The sequence below is a fragment of the Rhineura floridana genome, chromosome 8 (genome assembly GCF_030035675.1).
Source record: "Rhineura floridana isolate rRhiFlo1 chromosome 8, rRhiFlo1.hap2, whole genome shotgun sequence".
Lineage (NCBI taxonomy): Eukaryota > Metazoa > Chordata > Lepidosauria > Squamata > Rhineuridae > Rhineura > Rhineura floridana.
In genome coordinates this window covers 22,362,037-22,379,309 of record NC_084487.1, presented here as the reverse complement: position 1 = coordinate 22,379,309, position 17,273 = coordinate 22,362,037, and the positions used below count along the sequence as shown (strand labels likewise).

Genomic DNA, 17,273 nt, shown 5'->3' with positions numbered 1-17,273 from the left:
ATGGTTTATTTATTTACACACCTTCCAACCTGAGCTTAGGATGGAGGGGTTCAAGGCATCAGCAGTCCAATATCCAGCCTTTCCATCAGGGTCGCAGGAGGCACCCCAAAGCCATGCTGCAGAGAGCCAGTCTCTGCCTGCCTCCAGTTCCCAGCCTTTCTCAGACACAACTAAAAACACAAGCTTCTCCTAGACCCCAGGAGGGGGGGGGAGGCTCTCCAGAAGAGTTTCAATGACAAAAAGATCTCCCTGGCCCATACACCAGTTGATGGGCACCTGATAGACCCATTAACCCACCTGGCCACTCTATTTGATTAACAAAAGAAACTCATCTGACCAGCAGAGCAAGTTTCTCACCCCCCAAGTGCAAGTTTCCAAATCAGAGGCTGGTAGGGGACTCATAGGAATTATCCATCTCAACTCCAAATCCATAACAATACACTTGGCTCCCAAACCACTGGCTAGAGAAAAACAGCTGCTGAAAATGCAGAAGCTAGTATCCTTACTTTGACTAGCCGGCTTGCAGCTTGCACCCATAAAGAATGGGCAAGAGAGTGTAGCTCAGTTGTAGAGCACTTGCCTTGCCTGCAGATGGCCCCAGGCTCCGTCCCCCATATCTCCAGTTTCTCCAGCTCAGGTGGCAGTAGGAGATGGCATGGTGGAGCTGGACCACTCCCCTGGCCTACTTCCAAGCTACCAGGAGGGAGAGGGGGAAGGGGGTGAGAAAGTGGCGAGGTTGGTGTGGTGCAAAGGTGCTGGCAGAGCCAAGGTGGCACTCCTGCTGGCATGTTTGCCCTGGGCTGACCTTGCTGCTGCCTTGCTCCTCCCCCTCTCCATGCCAGTATGCAGCAGAGACTCCACCAGAGGGAGGACAGCTGAACGGCTCAGCTCTCCCATGCTGTCGGCTACTGTTTAGACGAGGATCAGATAGCGGGCGATGGGACAAATATCTGCTTGAGACCCTTGAGTGCTGCTGCTAATCTAGACTGCCAAATACTTTTGACTTGGCACAAGGCAACCTTCCGTGACTTAGAACAGGTGTGAGGAACTTTTGGCCCTCCAGATGTTGCTGAGGTACTCCTCGTATCATTCCTGGCCATTGGCCATGCTGGCTGGTGCTGATGGGAGTTGTAGTTCAGCAAGATCTGGAGAGTCACAGGTTCCCTGCCCCGATATAAAAATGGAAATGGGCTCAAGTCGATCCCGACTTATGGCGACCCTATGAATAGGGTCTTCATGGTAAGCGGTATTCAGAGGGGGTTTACCATTGCCTTCCTCTGAGGCTGAGAGGCAGTGACTGGCCCGAGGTCACCCAGTGAGCTTCATGGCTGTGTGGGGATTCGAACTCTGGTCTCCCAGGTCGTAGTCCAGCATTCTAACCACTATACCATACTGGCTCTCACCTCTGATTTAGAACTCCTCAAAAATTGCTGCTCTGAGGTAATGCAGAGTAAACCCACCCCTGGGCCTTGTTAGGGGCTTCTGAGGGACAGAAAGAAGTGATGAATGCTCTCTTAAACGCCATTTCTAGGTTCCTTTATATTTTGGACTAAAGATCCTACCCTGACCGGCTTAATTCTCTTCCTTCTCAGTTTAATCTACGTCTGGAGTTCACTTTTGGCTTCCTCAAAAAATCGGAAGCTGTTAAATGGATTTTGTGACTCTTATTCTTTTCACGGCTTATACTTCCCAGGGGCAGATTCTTCTGTGCCGTTTTGTGAATCCTGGCATGGAGGTGTGTGTTGCTCGCAATTAAAACAAAGCAGTGTTTGCCACGCAGAGCCATTAACAACAGTGGGAGTTTTGCCACTGATTTTAGTATGTCTCACCCTATCGTTTTATACCAAAGATGATATAAAATTCAGAGAAAGAGGACTAAAAGAGAGAAAGAAACAGGCTCTGTTTGGAGTTCTACCTCCTAGTTTCGAGAGAATGTAAGACCTGCTGTTGATGGTGGTAACTGTCCTGCTTTCTGTCTTGTTTTACAGATCTATTTTGTAATTCTCTTTACCGTATGTGCCTTAATATTTCTAAGTCATGAGCATGCTGTTGTTTGGTTTGTGTGGTGACATCTGTTTCCCTCTGAATAATTTTATCTTGGGTTTGATCAATGCCTCCAAGGAACTTTTCATCTTCTGTTTTTTGAGGGGCAGGCACTGTGGTGCCCTCCAATTGTGGTTAGACTGCAACTCCCATCAGCCTCAGCCAAAATGGCCATTGCTCAGGGGACGATGTGAACTGTAGACCAACAACTTCCTGGAGACCTCTGTGTGTAGGCAGATTCCCCCCTTCCTGTAAAGACTGTGATATTTTTGTTTGTTTTATCCCACTCTTCAGCTATCAATTTAAACAGAAAATAGTAAATACATTAAAAACCACATAAGGCAAACAGCTTAAAACACTCACAGCAGGTAGAGCTACAAGCCAGTTTTAAACATTATGTAGACGGGATGGGGGAGGAATTCGATTCAGTTCACATTTCAAGCCAAATCTATCAAATTCTCACTTTCCAAAACAATATGAAAACCAAGACACAGCCATCCTTCAAAATTCACACTTACCCACGCTTTGCGATGTGGTTCTTCAACCAAGCAGTGTTTATGAAAATGCATATATTAGGCCGGGGTGGAGAACCTTTTCGGTTCCGGAGCCAAATCACACCCCTCACCAGCCCTCTTCCACAACTGACTTGAGTTACTTATTCCTAGCTGGAAAGTGTCCTTGAACTGTTGTAATGCCTCTCGCTTTCCTCGTTGAAGGGTGCTCTATATGTGTGTGTAGAAACCTCTGACTTTTTGTCTGGTTAAAATGCAGCCTCCTGTACAAAGGCGAGAATTGTGCCCATTGCTCTGTCCTCTTTTGTCTGTGGCCCCATCTACTCCTCCCCAAAAAGTTCCCCACCAACTGCAGCTCTCAGGCTGAAAAAGAGTACCCACCTGGTTCTTGGAAATAGAGCAGGTGTGGCCAATCTGTGGCCCTCCACATGTTGTCGAACTACAACTCCCATCAGCCTCAGCCAGCATAGCCTATGATAAGGGATGGTGGGCGTTGCCGTTCTGCTACATCTGGAGAGTCACAGGCTAGTCACCCCTGGAGGAGAGTGAGAGATGAATCAACCGGCTTCCAGTCCATTTTACTTTTGCATATGTTCACTCTTCAGTCTGTTCTGCCTTGTCTAAGCTGTAGTTAAAAAAAAGAAAAACACAAAAATGTCAATTAAACAGAGAATGTTTGAATGCATTTTCTCTCAAAATATGCATTTAAATTTTAAAACCTATCCGGGGAGTAAGAAATCAAGTGGATTGCCCCATTATGAAGTTGCCCCACTATGTATGCACAGTGGAACTTCCCCTCCCTCTCCTCTCCCTGTCCACCCTTCCCCATGCCCTCCCCAGATTTGCTTCAGTGGGTTGGGGGGATCCCCAGAACTTATTGAGGGTGTGTTCGAGGAGAGGAGAGGGAGAGGAAGTTCTGTTGCACAAACAGAAGTCCTTGTGCTACTGAGATGACTTTGCTGAATACAACCGAAAGTTCCAGTCTGCACATCAGTCTTGGAGGTGCATTCAGGTCCGTTCATATTCCTATTAGAGGCTGACAAAAAAGCATATGTAGGCCACTAAAGAAGAGCAAAGTGGCTACTTGTGATAGCCATTTCAGATATGATGAATTTCCTCACAGGATGTCTCTTCCCCCAATGTATATGCTGTATATATAAAAAGCATGCAAACTGTATAAATTGTTTTAAGTGATGATTACGCATTCATTTGTTTCTCTGCAGTTAGTTTTAGATTATAGTGCATGCTCATGGATTAAAAACAAATAAATCTATATGGATCATAACACATGATGTTTGTATGCTTTCCCCCAACATGGAAATACTATCCATGTTGGAACTATGTCATTTTTCTAAGAGAGTTGAAAGAGGGAGGGAAATCCATTGATTTGTTGAAAATCTTGTCCTGCTCTGTGTTGTGTTGCCACCTTGTGACTATGAAAAGCAATGCAACACATGACAATTGTGGCCATCTTTGGCAGTCAATCTTCTCCACTCATAAACAAGGTCCTGAGGATTTTGCAATCCCAAAATTCCAATTTGTGAAATAGTACAGGTGCCCTGATTCTGCAATCAGGCAATATTGTGCAAGTGAATAAAATCCCCACCCCACCCCAGTCCTCTTCCCCTTACATGCTGGGTTTGGCACATAAATCCTGGATAGTTTTAAACCAGTTCCGCCATTTCATCCAGAATGGGAAAAAATGGAAATGGACTGCCTTCAAGTCGATCCCGACTTATGGCTACCCTATGAATAGGGATTTCATGGTAAGCGGTATTCAGAGGGAGTTTACCATTGCCTCCCTCTGAGGCTAGTCCTCCCCAGCTGGCTAGGGCCTGCTCAGCTTGCCACAGCTGCACAAGCCAGCCCCTTCCTTGTCCGCAACTGCCAGCTGGGGGGCAACTGGGCTCCCTGGGACTATGCAGCTTGCCCACGGCTGCACAGGTGGCAGGGCACATAACCCCTGAGCCACTCACTGTGAGGGTGAACTTTAGCTGGCCCTTGACACCCAGGAGACATGAGCAGGGATTTGAACTCGCAGACTCTGGACTCCCAGCCAGGCTCTTCCCATTGTGATATACCAGCTGTATCCAGAATGGAAATGTGTGGCTTAATATCAGTGTATAACTCAGGATATTAAGCCAAGCAGTTGTGATGCATTTAAATTCTGGAGCACAGAGCTCTTGGAGATGGGCATGTGGTGTGAAAATGGGATGGAAAGCCCAATGTGCTTGCCCATTTCATTTCATTTCATATGCCCCATTTTTCATCCAAGGTAGTGTACATGGTTCTCCCTCCTGATTTTGTCCTCACAACACCACTGTGAGGTATGTTGGACTGAGATGGTGACTGACCCAAGGTCAAGCAGTCAGCTTCATGGCTGAGTGGGGACTTGAACTGTAGTCTCCCTACCTCTAGCCTGGCATTCTAACCCAAGTCCTTAGAAATGAAACAATTTTATTTTGCATGTTATTTATTTACATATTCCTGCATTGAGCAGGGGGTTGGACTTGATGGCCTTATAGGCCCCATCCAACTCTACTGTTCTATGATTCTGTATTTATGGCCCACACTTTCATATAAAATATTACAAGGCAGTGTACAGCTTAAAAACACAACAATAAAAATGTTGCACATTAGTAAAACCTGATTGGCAAAGAATCTCAGGTCCATACAGTTTTTAAAGGTGAGCCGGGGTGACTCCTCCGAAACTTCTGTCGACAAGGAGTTCTGCAGACAGCAGCAGAATTGATACCTCTTAACACATCCCTTTAGAAACATAGAGAGCTGCCTTGTACTGAATCAGACCATTGGCCCATCTAGCTCAGTATTATTTTGACAGACTGGCAGTGTCTCTACAGGGTTTCAGACAGGGAGTCTCTCCCAGCCCTGCTTGGAGGTGCCGAGGATTGAACCTGGGAACTTCTGCATGCAAGGCAGATGCTCTACCCCTGAGCTATGGCCCTTCCATGGACTGAGAACCAAGACGGAGCAGTTCTAATAACTTGCTCAGGTGTCTGTTGTACCTTTAACTTCCCAGCTTTTGACATCTAACCTGACTTCTGCTTTGAAACCTGAGCCTCCGTTTGGAGTGGAGCCAACGGCATAGCTGTCGTAACTAATACTTGCTGGGCTAAAATGCCTGCAATAGGGCCACGCGGTATCCTCATGATCCACCCTGGCTCATACTGGGAGGAAGGGCGGGATATAAATCTAATAAATAAATAATAAATATTAATAATGATCAATTTCCCCTTCCAGTCTAAACATCTTTGCCATGGCATGATGTTGCAAAGTCCCATTCATGTTGGTTTTAGATTTGACCCATGTCCCCTTCTGTTTTGATAGGCATTCTCCAAACATCATTTGTGTGTATGTGCATGCAGTTCCTGTCCATTTCAAAGGGATTTTGTGAAGACCCAGAGGTCTTTTCCAGAAGGTTGCTACTCAAGACTGGAAGCATCTACTGGGTTCTAGAACCTTTCTGGTCCTACTGTCCAGAGCTTGGAAAAGTTACTTTTTTTGGACTACAACTCCCATCAGCCCACTCCAGTGGCCGTGCTGGCTGGGGCTGATGGGAGTTGTAGTTTAAAAAAAGTAACTTTTCCAAGCTCTGCTACTGTCCTTTCAGAAGGACCATAGCTCAGCGTTAGAGCATCTGTTTGCATGCAGAAGGTCCCAGCTTCAATCCCAGGCATATCTGGGTAGGGTTGGGAAAGATTCCAGTCCAAAATCCCAGAGAGCTGCTGCTAGTCAGTGTAGACTATACTAAGCTAGATAGACCAATGGTGTGACTCTATATAAAGCAGCTTCCTGTGTTCCTATTTTACCCGAATGAGATGTTACTGGAGATATGGTCACAGCTGAAAACAGTACCTCCTCCTATCTCTCCTGGTAACCTGCAACAGCACCAAATGTATGGCTTTATCACATTTTGAGTGGCCTGCCCCTGCAAGCAGCTGCCAGTGAAGTGAAATGTGGCAGATCCTGAGAAATGTGCAGTACAATGATGTTATTCACTAAATAGTACTGGAGGGAGAAACAGGGCTGCTGTTTTCAGTTGCAACCCTCGCAGTACCTGTTTCCACCCTGCATTTCCAGGCCACTTTTGCGGCAGTTCTGTTCTGGCCCCCGTCCCAACTTTTTTAAACAGCTAGTACATTCCAGCTTTATCATTCTACAAACTTTTGTTAAAAATTCCATGCTTACAGGATTGCAGAACCCACAGGTAGGTGGCCCTGACTTGGAATGACTTTCTTGCCGTCTACACCTACCTCCTTTTGTTGTTGTGTGTGGTTAGTGCATCTTTGCCAATTATTCGGCTTCTTGAGTTTTCACCGGCTCTGTTGCCTTAGTAAGACTAACTTTTATTTTCTTACTTGCTCCTCTTCTTTCTTTTCTAGATAGAAGAACGTGCAGAGTTCTTGAACAAATCTGCCCAGAAGAGGTAAACGGCCCTTGATATAGGAACAAAAGCATTGTGAGAATCCGATGTCTGGTGATAGAGATTAACATTGTTCATTTTTATTTTATTTTTAACAGTGGTATGAAACCAACTCATACAAACCCAGTTGTCTCCAAAATAGACAGCAGGCTGGAGCAGTACACTAGTGCAATTGAGGTGAGCATTTTACCGCTTTGGATTTTCTTGAAACACGAAACCATGGTTTGTTTAGCTAAACCATGGTTAAACATCTGAACCCAACCCTGCCCACGAACTCTCATTTGTTTGGGGTCAACAAACCTGCATCTGAAACCCCAGCTTGAAGCTGGTTTGTAAACTGCTGGTTGTACTAACCATGGTTTGCTGTTGCATCTGAATCCACAGACTGTTGACAACCATAGTTAGAGCCATTGCTGTGCCACAAGAGGCTACAGCATCATGGAAATGAGAGTGAACTTATCAACTTAAGAATTTGAGCGCTGGGCAAATGGGAAACAGGCAGACCAGCAGCTCACAACCATGGTTTGCCTTTTGTTTGTTTGCAACCAGAAACCATGATGTGGGTTCTTTACTCCTTCCTAATCCCTTTGTTGAAATGCTGGTTAATCTCTTGAGTGCTTGCATAATGTAACTTTACGCTGGAAAGGAAGAATCAAGTTTCCGCCTAGAGTTTACTTCTGATTCTTGCTTTGTAGTCGCAGTCACAGCTTGACTTCAAGCCAGGGTTGCAAAGGAAGAATATTTGCAGCCGTAGCTTGAATTCTTTTTTTAATTGAAGCTGTGGCTTCAAAGGAAGAAAGGAAGACTCAGGAGCACACTTAGGAGTGTGCTCCTGATTCTTCCTTTGCTGCCACGGCAAGTCAATTTGAATCACTTGAAGTGTACTGATTGACAGGTGGGCATCCCACCAATCTGTCCCCATGGCTGGATTCAGTTCTCCCACCCTGCATTGCAGCCCCCAGACACTAACCAAGCATCAGCACAGCTTCTCCTGACAGAAATGGTGCAGAGAAAAAGAGGTGGGTGTTGTCCGCATATTGATGACACCACCCAAATCCCCAAATGACCATTGCCAGTGGATTTAATCCTTCTCTCGCCAGCAGGGATCACAGCAAAGCCCCCTCCCCTGCATGTTTATGGGGCTTAGGGAAAAAAAGCTCCCATTGATGCACTGTGAACCATGTACTTCTTCATGTAGAGCATAGTTAAGCTATGACATTCACTCCCACGAGAGACAGTGATGGCCCCCGGCTTGGATGACTTTAAAAGAGGATTAGACAAGTTCATGGAGGAAAAGGCCATCAGTGGCTACCAGCCACAATGGCTATGCTCTGCCTGGACAGTCTGAGGCAGAATCCTTCTGACTATTAGTTGCTGGAAACTGCAGGAGGAGAGAGTGGCTCTTGTACTTAGGTACTGCTTGTGGGCTTCCCATAAGCATCTGGCTGATCATTGTGAAAACAGGATGCACAACTAGATAGGCCATTGGCCTGATCCAGCACGCTCTACTTCCATCCTTAACCCCTCTGCACCACTAATTAAATAAAGAAATGTCACAGCTGCTTGGTGCATAATAGAAGCAATGTCTGATTTGGCCTTGAGACTGACCAGCTCCTTCCTGCAGGGCACTAAAGCCACAAAGGCCCTCAAGTCAGCAGCCTCTGACCTCCCAGTGCCTGCTGAGGGAGTTCGAAACATCAAGAGCATGTGGGAGAAAGGCAATGTGTTCTCGTCACCTTCTGGCACGGGGGTGCCCAATAAGGTATGTGTTCCCCCTTCAAAACCATGCACAGGTTCAGGCATCTCTGCTCTGATCCCAAATAGCAGTCAGTGCAACGGCAGAAAGAACGCACAGCTGCACTTTTTGCAAGGCTTGGAGCATTGGAAACCTACCCCAGTCAGTAGCTACTGCTAGCCACAATGTGGCTTGTGGATGCCAGCTGCTGGAATCCACAAATAAGGGCGAGTGCTCTTGGCTCAGGTCCTGCTTGCGGGTTTCCCACAGGCATCTGGCTGACCACTGTGAGAACAGGATCCTGGACTAGATAGGCCACTGGCCTGTTCCAGCAGGCTCTTGCTCCTGACTCCATATCTAAATTGGAGTGGAAGATATCCACAGCTCAGCCTCCTAGACTAGAGCATTTGGTCTACTTTCGAGGTGATGGTATTTTGAGAAGACATCACTCAAAACCCACCACTTCCATGGAGGCATGAAACATAGACTAAGCTTGTATAACTTTTGCTTCACACCTAAATCCTTATACACCCTCCCCCCACTTCCCTTTATAATTCATACCCATATGAAGCCAATAATTACATTTGGAAACAAATGTTCTGCAGGAAACAGCTGGACTAAAGGTCGGCGTCTCCAGTCGCATCAACGAATGGCTGACTAAGACCCCAGAAAACAGCAAATCGCCAGCTCCAAAGCCATCGGTGAGTGTCTTTTCCTCCATTTACAGTAGCTGCGTCCTTTGGCCATTAAGCAGCTCCGGTTTGCACAGTGGATGTGAAATGCTGATAACTTGCTAAAAAGCGAGTCCAGAAAACAACAGGTCTGCCCATAAACAGAACAGGAAAGAACTCTTGATACTATTTCAATAGGCATTGCAGGCTCTATAGTTTGGGGGGGTACTTGGTCCACCTGTGTCAAGGAGGCAGCCATCTGCTCCTCCTCCTTGGTGCCATCACCACTCACTGGCAACAGGTGAGCTCTGGGGATGGTGCCTGGGACTCTGTGTGGCTGGAACAAGGAAGAAACCAGCATGAGATGGAGGCTGCCGTGCATGCCGGCTGGAGGGGGTCAAGTATGCATCCAGGCTAATTCATGGACCTTATGGTTAAAAATGGTCATTAATTGTAAGAGCCATTAATCATAATAGTTGGACCTCCATGTTTGGAAACATGTTTGGCAGCAATAGGAACCACCATTAATACTTGATGGTGCATTTTCCTAGGGCCAGGGCTTGGGAATCTCAGGCTTCGGGGGCCAAATGTCCTTCAGGCCTTTCTATCCGGCCCTCAAGGCTCTCCCTTGGCAATAGCCACTGTCCAGGCCACACCCCTTACTGACTCTGCTCTGTGCCCTCCTTGAGTGCTTTTGCCTGCCTGGAATGTGTCTTTGTCCTGTGATGATGCCTCTGGCTTGCCTGGACAGAGGAGGGAGAGAAGTGTGGTGTAGAAGCCTCTGACTTTTGTGTGGCTGGAATGCACCTTACTGTACAAAAGTCAGAGTCGCATCTGATGCCCCGCCCACTTTTTCCATTGGCCATGCCCACCACTGGCATGCTGCCCCAGGAAGGTTGCCCATGAGGCAATGTGGCCCTTGGGCTGAAAAAGGGTTCTTACCCTGTTAGCGAGACTTTTGGTCTGGGTCAGCAAGGCAGTTTCTGTGTTCTTATCCATTTCCAGTTTGTTAAGTCCACAGAGGAGTACATTTCGTGTATTATAGATGGGCACTGTAATCACACTGTGGACTTGTGAGGCAGCAGCAGAAGTGAACCAAGACTAACCTGTCCTTTCCTTCAATTCATTCTTTCTTTCTCAGTTGATTGCTCTATTCTCTTCTCTCTTTTCACCATCATCTCCTTGGCTGGATTCCTGTAGAGATACCTGCTGTCCTATTCTTCTCTTGGACTGGCTGTTTTCTGTTAAACTAGCCCGGTAAATGTATTTAAGAGCTACCTTGCTAAGCCGCAAAACCGTGATCTCCCAGCCCTGGTCCTCTTCATACTTCCATTCAGGCAAGCCCTGTTGGCTTCAGTCGGATTGTTTTGAAGTAAGTGATGAAAGACTCATGCCATTGTATATGAAAACAGTCTTGGGGGCAGGGTCTTCTAAACAATACAGATACTGCGTTGAATCCAACTTTGTCATTGTGCGAGCGGAACGGCTTCCCCTGCCCAACAACTTTTGCTCACGCAACAGAACATCCCCTTCCTCTCATCCCATGCACCCCCCCAAATTTGTTCTGGGTCTCCTTCAACCTTCTGGAGCATATTTGGGGGGGGGTCAGGAGGAGGAGAGGGAGGGGAAGTTCAGCTGGGTAAGTAGAAGTCTTTCTGCTGGTGCACGGACTTAGCTGGCTACAACCCCTTAACTAATTTGCTTTCTCTTTTTCAAATGTGTGGCTTTGTTTTCTCTCTCTGAAATAGGACTTAAAGCCTGGAGATGTATCCAGCAAACGCAACCTCTGGGAGAAGCAGTCAGTTGAAAAGGTCACTTCCCCCACAAAGGTAATATGTCAAGGAGAGCTCAGTATTAGTCATCTCCATCAATCTTTCTTCTGCACAGTATCTATCAAATCTATTGGGATTAAATATTATGCCATTATAGATGTACATAAATAAACACATCTACCTCTCTGACCTCCCAATTTGTACTTCTCTTTTATCATTCAGGTCACAGCAGCAGGCAAAAAGTCAGAGACCAATGGTGAGTGAAACTGTGTGTGTGTGTGTGTGTGTGTGTGCTCGCGCATACATGATCAGGTGCACGTGCACCCTCCAGAGTGACCCAGGTGTGAGAATTGGAAGGTGTAATGGTGGCATGAGCAAGGAAGTGTTTATGGTGGGGCAGAATTTGCAGTTTCAGAATATTTTGAATGAGAAAGCACAACATCCTGTCCAATAGCCCCAGTAGCCTTTCTTTGATGGTGGAAGGAGATGTACGGCTACAATTCATAAGAATCCAGGTTAACAGCACAGTATTCTGCCCCCTACCTAGTTTCAGGTTTTTTAGAGCTGGGGTCCCCAACATGACACCTAGGCCCAGATTTTATTTTTTAAAATTGAGTCTTTTTGTTGTTGTTGGTATTTTTTTTCTATTTATGATGTTCTATTGGATAGGGGTTTTTTTTGCATGCTGCTGTTTCTCTCTCTCTCTCTCTCTCTCTTTCTGTGTGTGTGTGTGTAGGTTTTTCCTGTTGTTTTCAGCAGAAGGTTCTAAACATTGCCAGCCTTTCTTTTGTGAAATGGGTATTTTGTGGTGCCCACAGCAGTTTAAATCTGTCCCCCCAAAAGATTGGGGACCCCCCGCTTTTTAATGTTTTATGTATAAATGTAGGATTTCTTGCCCACCATTCACCATAGAGTCCCAGAGCAGATTAAAACAATACAACATACAATTATTTAAAAGCAGATAAAACTGTTGCAATTACAAAACAAGTAAAAGTGTTCCATGGTATAAGCATTAGGACAGGTGTGGGGAATCTTTGGCACTCCAGATACTGCTGAACTACAGCTCCCATCATCCCTGGTCATTAGTTATGTTTGCTGGTGCTGATGGGAGTTGCAGTTCAACAACATCTGGAATGCCAAAGGTTCCCCACTTCTGCATTGGAGCATAAACATGAAGATTCATCATCCCTCTTGAGCTTTTTCACTCAGGTTCCATTGAAAGCTTAGAATTCCAAGTAGCCACTGTTGTTTCTGTTATGGCTGCTGTCTCTTGAACCTCCATCTCTCCTTCTTCCTTAATCTCTGCTAAGAGATCTCCATCACTGTCTTTTCTCTGCTGCTCCACAACAACCCCTCATCTGATTATGCTTGTCTTTCTGTTCCAGCTTCCTCCTTTGCCTACCAAAATCGCCACCTTTCTCCTAAAGCTCTGCATTTCAACCCACTTTCACTAGAAGTTAGAGATGAGGAGAAATTTGATTCAGTTCGCATTTGTAGCTGAATTTACCAAATTTGCACTTTCCAAAACATCATGAGAATTGAAATACAGCCATCCTTTGAAATGTGCACTTAACCAAAATTTGAGATGCAGTTTTCCAACTAAGCAGTGTTTACAAAAATGCATATATTAGGGGACAGTGTGCGTAAAAATGAGCATATTAGTGAAATGTGTACATTAGTCAAAACTGCATACAAAAATGTGTTTAGTAGGAGAAATTCTGACTAAAATTCTGGAGAATTTTCATGAGGATTAAAAACAACCACCATGAATTGCTGCAGAAATATGGAGAACCGCATTTAAGATTGGAAAAATTAGGGAGAACCCAAATTGACAGATTCTTCCATCCCTACTGGGAGTAAACAAGTTGTATGGTTTTTTTAAAAAAAAATCTGGTTCTGTATCTGCTCTGGAGCCACACTTGAAATAGCCAAGACCACCATACAACTCACACAATGCAGGTTTCCTACTCTGCTTCTAGAATAATAAGGGTTGAGAGTTGTAGGATAAAACTAGTAGTGTGGATTTGTAGTGTTTGATCGTGCAATTGTGTGCTTTCCTGGTCTGCAACCATCCAAAGGTAGAGTGACTGTTGAGTAAGTTACCCAAAGTGTGGGGAACCTTTGGCGCTCCAGATGTTTCTGAATTACAACTCCCAATAGCCCCAGTCAGCATGGTCAGTTGCCAGGGATTATGGGAGTTGTAGTTCAGCAACATCTGGAGGGCCAGTGGTTCCCCACACCTCTACACCATAACACCCTTTGTTTTTAAAATGCCAAGTATTCCATGATTCTTCCCGCCACATGGAGGAGTGAAAAATACATTCCTAGCCTGATCTCACCCTGTTCTTTCTCCTTCACTCTTTTTCACAATAAAGATAAATTGCTGCCTCAGACAAAATTATTATTATTTTATTATTTTATTCAGTTTCTGTACCGCCCACAGCCAACGGCTCTCTGGGCGGTGAACAACATGAATATAAAAATACAATAAGATAAAATCACATAATAATTACCGCACACATAATAGCAATTCTCAAAGCTAAAAACATATTACACAATTAATTTAGTATACCAGAGTGTTATAAATATACTAAAATATATTAAAATGCCTGGGAAAAGAGGTATGTTTTAACCTGGCGCTGAAAAGAAAGCAATGTTGGCACCAGGCGCACCTCGTCGGGGAGACTTTTCCATAAAAATCCACCTCAGCAGACCCTCCCGGGTGTTAAGATCAACAGAGGGGACCCTCTTGGTAGTTCTTCCACCCTCAGAAGTGGGAGAGGTCTTTCTCTGTGGCAGCCCTAAGTTGTGGAACTCCCTCCCCTCGGCACCTTCACTGCAGTTTTTGGTGAATGATGAAAACGCACCTCTTTACCTTTGGCACTCAAGATGTATATTTTCAGGACCCACTCTGTTCCTATGATTGCAATTTGTTTTAAGGATTCTTAATACTGGATATTAAACTGCTGTAACCCACCCTGGGAAGGGCAGTTACTACTGCTACTGATAATAATAATAATAATTCTAGTGGCAACATTTTCCACAAATAATAATCCAGTAGCAATATGTTCTACAGGCCAGCAGTATGCACTACAGCAGAGATGGCGGCTACTCCTTTGAGGGCTTGAAAATTTACTACGTCCTGCATTGACTAAGTGTTTATGTTGCATCTTTTGACAATAAATTTGTAGATAAACAATATAGTGGGTGTTACTTGAGACACATAGAGGTGGATGGAAACCACTTTTAGACTGAGACAGCAAAAGGGGTATTGCTAACTACTATCTGGAATACTTGGTCTCGGTATGCAGAAGGTGCTGATTCAGCATTACAACCTTGAATCAGCCATAGGGGATGGGAGAAAAATTAGATTCTGTTTGCTTTGAAAGGTGAATCTACCAAATTCATACTCTCTGAAACAGTATGCAAACACAGCTATCCTTCAAAAGTCATACTTTCCTGAATTTTGCAGTGCAATTCTCCAGCCAAGTCATGTGCACAAAAATGCATATATTAGTGAAAATAAGATACAAAAAATCCAATATATTAGGGAAAATATGCTTTGCAAAAATGTGTATAATAGAATTCACACTAAAATGCTTTTGAATTTTCATGAAGACTTTTTTAAAAAAAAACTGATGTAGAAATGTGGAGAACTTAAGATTGGAAAAAACAGAAACTGAGAGAAACCGAAATTGACAAATTTGTCCATCCCTATCAGCACTCTCTGTCATAATCAGGGATCAGAGGAACAGCATTTACTGTGATTCTAAGCAATTCCCTAACTTCTCTTTCTTTCAGCAGGTTTGAGACAATTTGAAAAAGAATCCTAAGAAAGTCACCAATGATGCTGGACCAACTTGGTTTTAAAAACGGAAGTGCTAAATTTGTCCCTTTCCTTTTATATATATTTATGTTTGTTTACCAAAAGGCCTTTTTTGGAGGGGGAGGGGGTTGGGTTTTTTTTGGTGCATTATCCCAGGTTTTTTTTTAAAAAAAAACACCATGTATATTAGCACTGTATTTAATAATCAGTTTTAAAACATTCATCCTAATAGTAGTGCCTTCAAACAAGCGCCTTATTCCTAAAAGAAATCCATGCTGTGAAACAAGAGACACTTCTACTGATTAGTTCTAACAAATTGTGTGTCCAAGCAAACCAGTGTTTACCCTGTGGAAGAGGAGCACCACCTACTGTGCACGCCTCCCACTTGGGGTCCCATTTGAAGTGAATGAAGCGTGCGCAGAAACAGGATTGGAGGATCACAGTCTGGGCCATTCAAGAAAAAAAAATGCCTGTGATGAGTGGTTTTTAAAGGGAGAGGTATAAACCACCTATTTACCGCTGTCTCCTTACTGAACATAAAAGATTTGGCACAATGCCCTGTTGGAATCTCCCATGGATGCCCATTGTAGTGCACGATTTGTGCACCATCCCTGCTTCACAACACTGATGTCTTCACATTCGATGAGGTCACATCACACTGATGCTCTGTTGCAACATTGCCTGATCCTCCATCACCATTTGATTTTTAAAAATTATTATTATTATTATTGGGAGCAGGTGGGAACGATGCTTGGATCCCCCATAAATTCTTCCCACTTCCACAGGAGATGCCCCAGGTGGATTGGGCTGGATTTTTTTCTTTCTGCACTTTAGATTGAGGCATGGAAGAAACACCTTTAGCTGACAATATTTTTTCCCCTGGTTGTTGCCCGTGTCAAATCTGCATCAAGTTGAAACATGTTTTGTACTTTTAAGTATTGTTTTTCCTGTTTAGTTTAAGTTAATAACCTACATTTGGATGATTGCGGTTGACAGCGGTACTGATAACTTCTCTCTCTTTTTTTGGTTACTTGCAATTTTAGAATATATACATGTAGCTTTACAAAATTTAGCTGTAAGGCACTACTAAGGGTAGAAAAGCTTTTTAATACCTGCTAGAGTACTATATTTAGTTATAAACTTACATAACTAGCCAATATCACAACTTTTTAAAAAAAAGAAAATACACACTTTTTATATTAAGATTTCATAATTGCCATTACGCATATGGCAAGAGAAATACTAGATTTTTTTAAAAAAATATCAGATGCCTCTTAATGGGTAATTAAAATTATAGTTTTAAAAAGGGAGGGAAAAAGGGTATTAAGTGTCAAATGTAGGTCACTTGTATAAAACAATGTAGCTAATTTATATAAAAACTACCATAATTAACACACGAGACATGCACTCACACACACTGTTGGTGACACTTCTTTCTAACTTACTGCACACTACATTTGCCCTATATCAGGTCTATATGCATCTCAGAGTCTCTCTTAAAATAGGCGCAACCCAACCAATTGTGGGTGCAGCTACATGCACAGGGCGTCCTCCCTCCCCCCCGGAACTCAGTCAGATTTGCAGTGCCATAGGAGAGGCCTGTGCACAATCAGCACAAGGATGAACACTGTGGGGTCAAGTGCCAGGTGGATTGGGGGGAGGGGGAAGGCAGGGAGGGGTCCGTTGAACCCTGTGCTGACATTCTTTCAGACAGAGCTGCAGCTGCACTGGGTGGGTTGGGGAGGGGGGAGAAGAGGGGGATGCTCATACCCCCTCAACTTTTTCTCCCAAGATTTCTTATTTACAGCCATATTATTTGACTTGTATATTAACAACCACAAGGGTAAAACAGTTAGTTTTGAATTTACATATCACACGATGTTCAGCTTTTTTACACCATAAAGTAGATGGGTGGAGTAAAATTGGCAACTCAGTTTAGTTTTATTTAGATTTTATAGCCCACTCTCAGGCAAATTATAGATTGAGATGGTGTGGCACTATCCAAAGGGCAGTTCCTCTGCTTCCCTAAAACCCTCTTGTTTACATAACGAATTTCACTTGGGCTTTCAGAATAGAATGAAATCATGCAGTGAATGACGTTTGGATCCGTCTGTTGTTTGGTTGTTGTTGTTTTTAATACACTTTTTGGACTCATGACATTCAGTATCTGCAATAAAACCAGTATGTTGAATCTGCAATTCACAATAAATGGAGTTTGTCTACCAGATGTATGGGTATTCTGCCTGCCCACACAGAACATAAGGTACTTA

The 17,273-nt window shown here is 44.2% G+C and overlaps 1 protein-coding gene across 13 annotated transcripts in view; it reads left to right on the top strand.

Annotated features, from left to right (window-relative positions):
• CALD1 (caldesmon 1) overlaps positions 1-17,228 on the top strand; it is a 284,763-nt gene extending 267,535 nt beyond the window's left edge. For 11 of the 13 annotated variants that reach the window (XM_061638523.1, XM_061638519.1, XM_061638528.1 and 8 more), the window contains 7 exons: positions 6,959-7,002; positions 7,098-7,176; positions 8,624-8,761; positions 9,340-9,435; positions 11,154-11,234; positions 11,400-11,433; positions 14,979-17,228. In XM_061638523.1, the coding sequence (XP_061494507.1) occupies positions 6,959-7,002; positions 7,098-7,176; positions 8,624-8,761; positions 9,340-9,435; positions 11,154-11,234; positions 11,400-11,433; positions 14,979-15,010 (504 nt within the window). In that variant the 3' untranslated portion in view covers positions 15,011-17,228. The remainder of the gene's footprint in view (positions 1-6,958; positions 7,003-7,097; positions 7,177-8,623; positions 8,762-9,339; positions 9,436-11,153; positions 11,235-11,399; positions 11,434-14,978) is intronic. The other 2 variants (XM_061638524.1, XM_061638532.1) reach the window with 1 other exon arrangement.
• Positions 17,229-17,273: the final 45 nt, after the last annotated feature.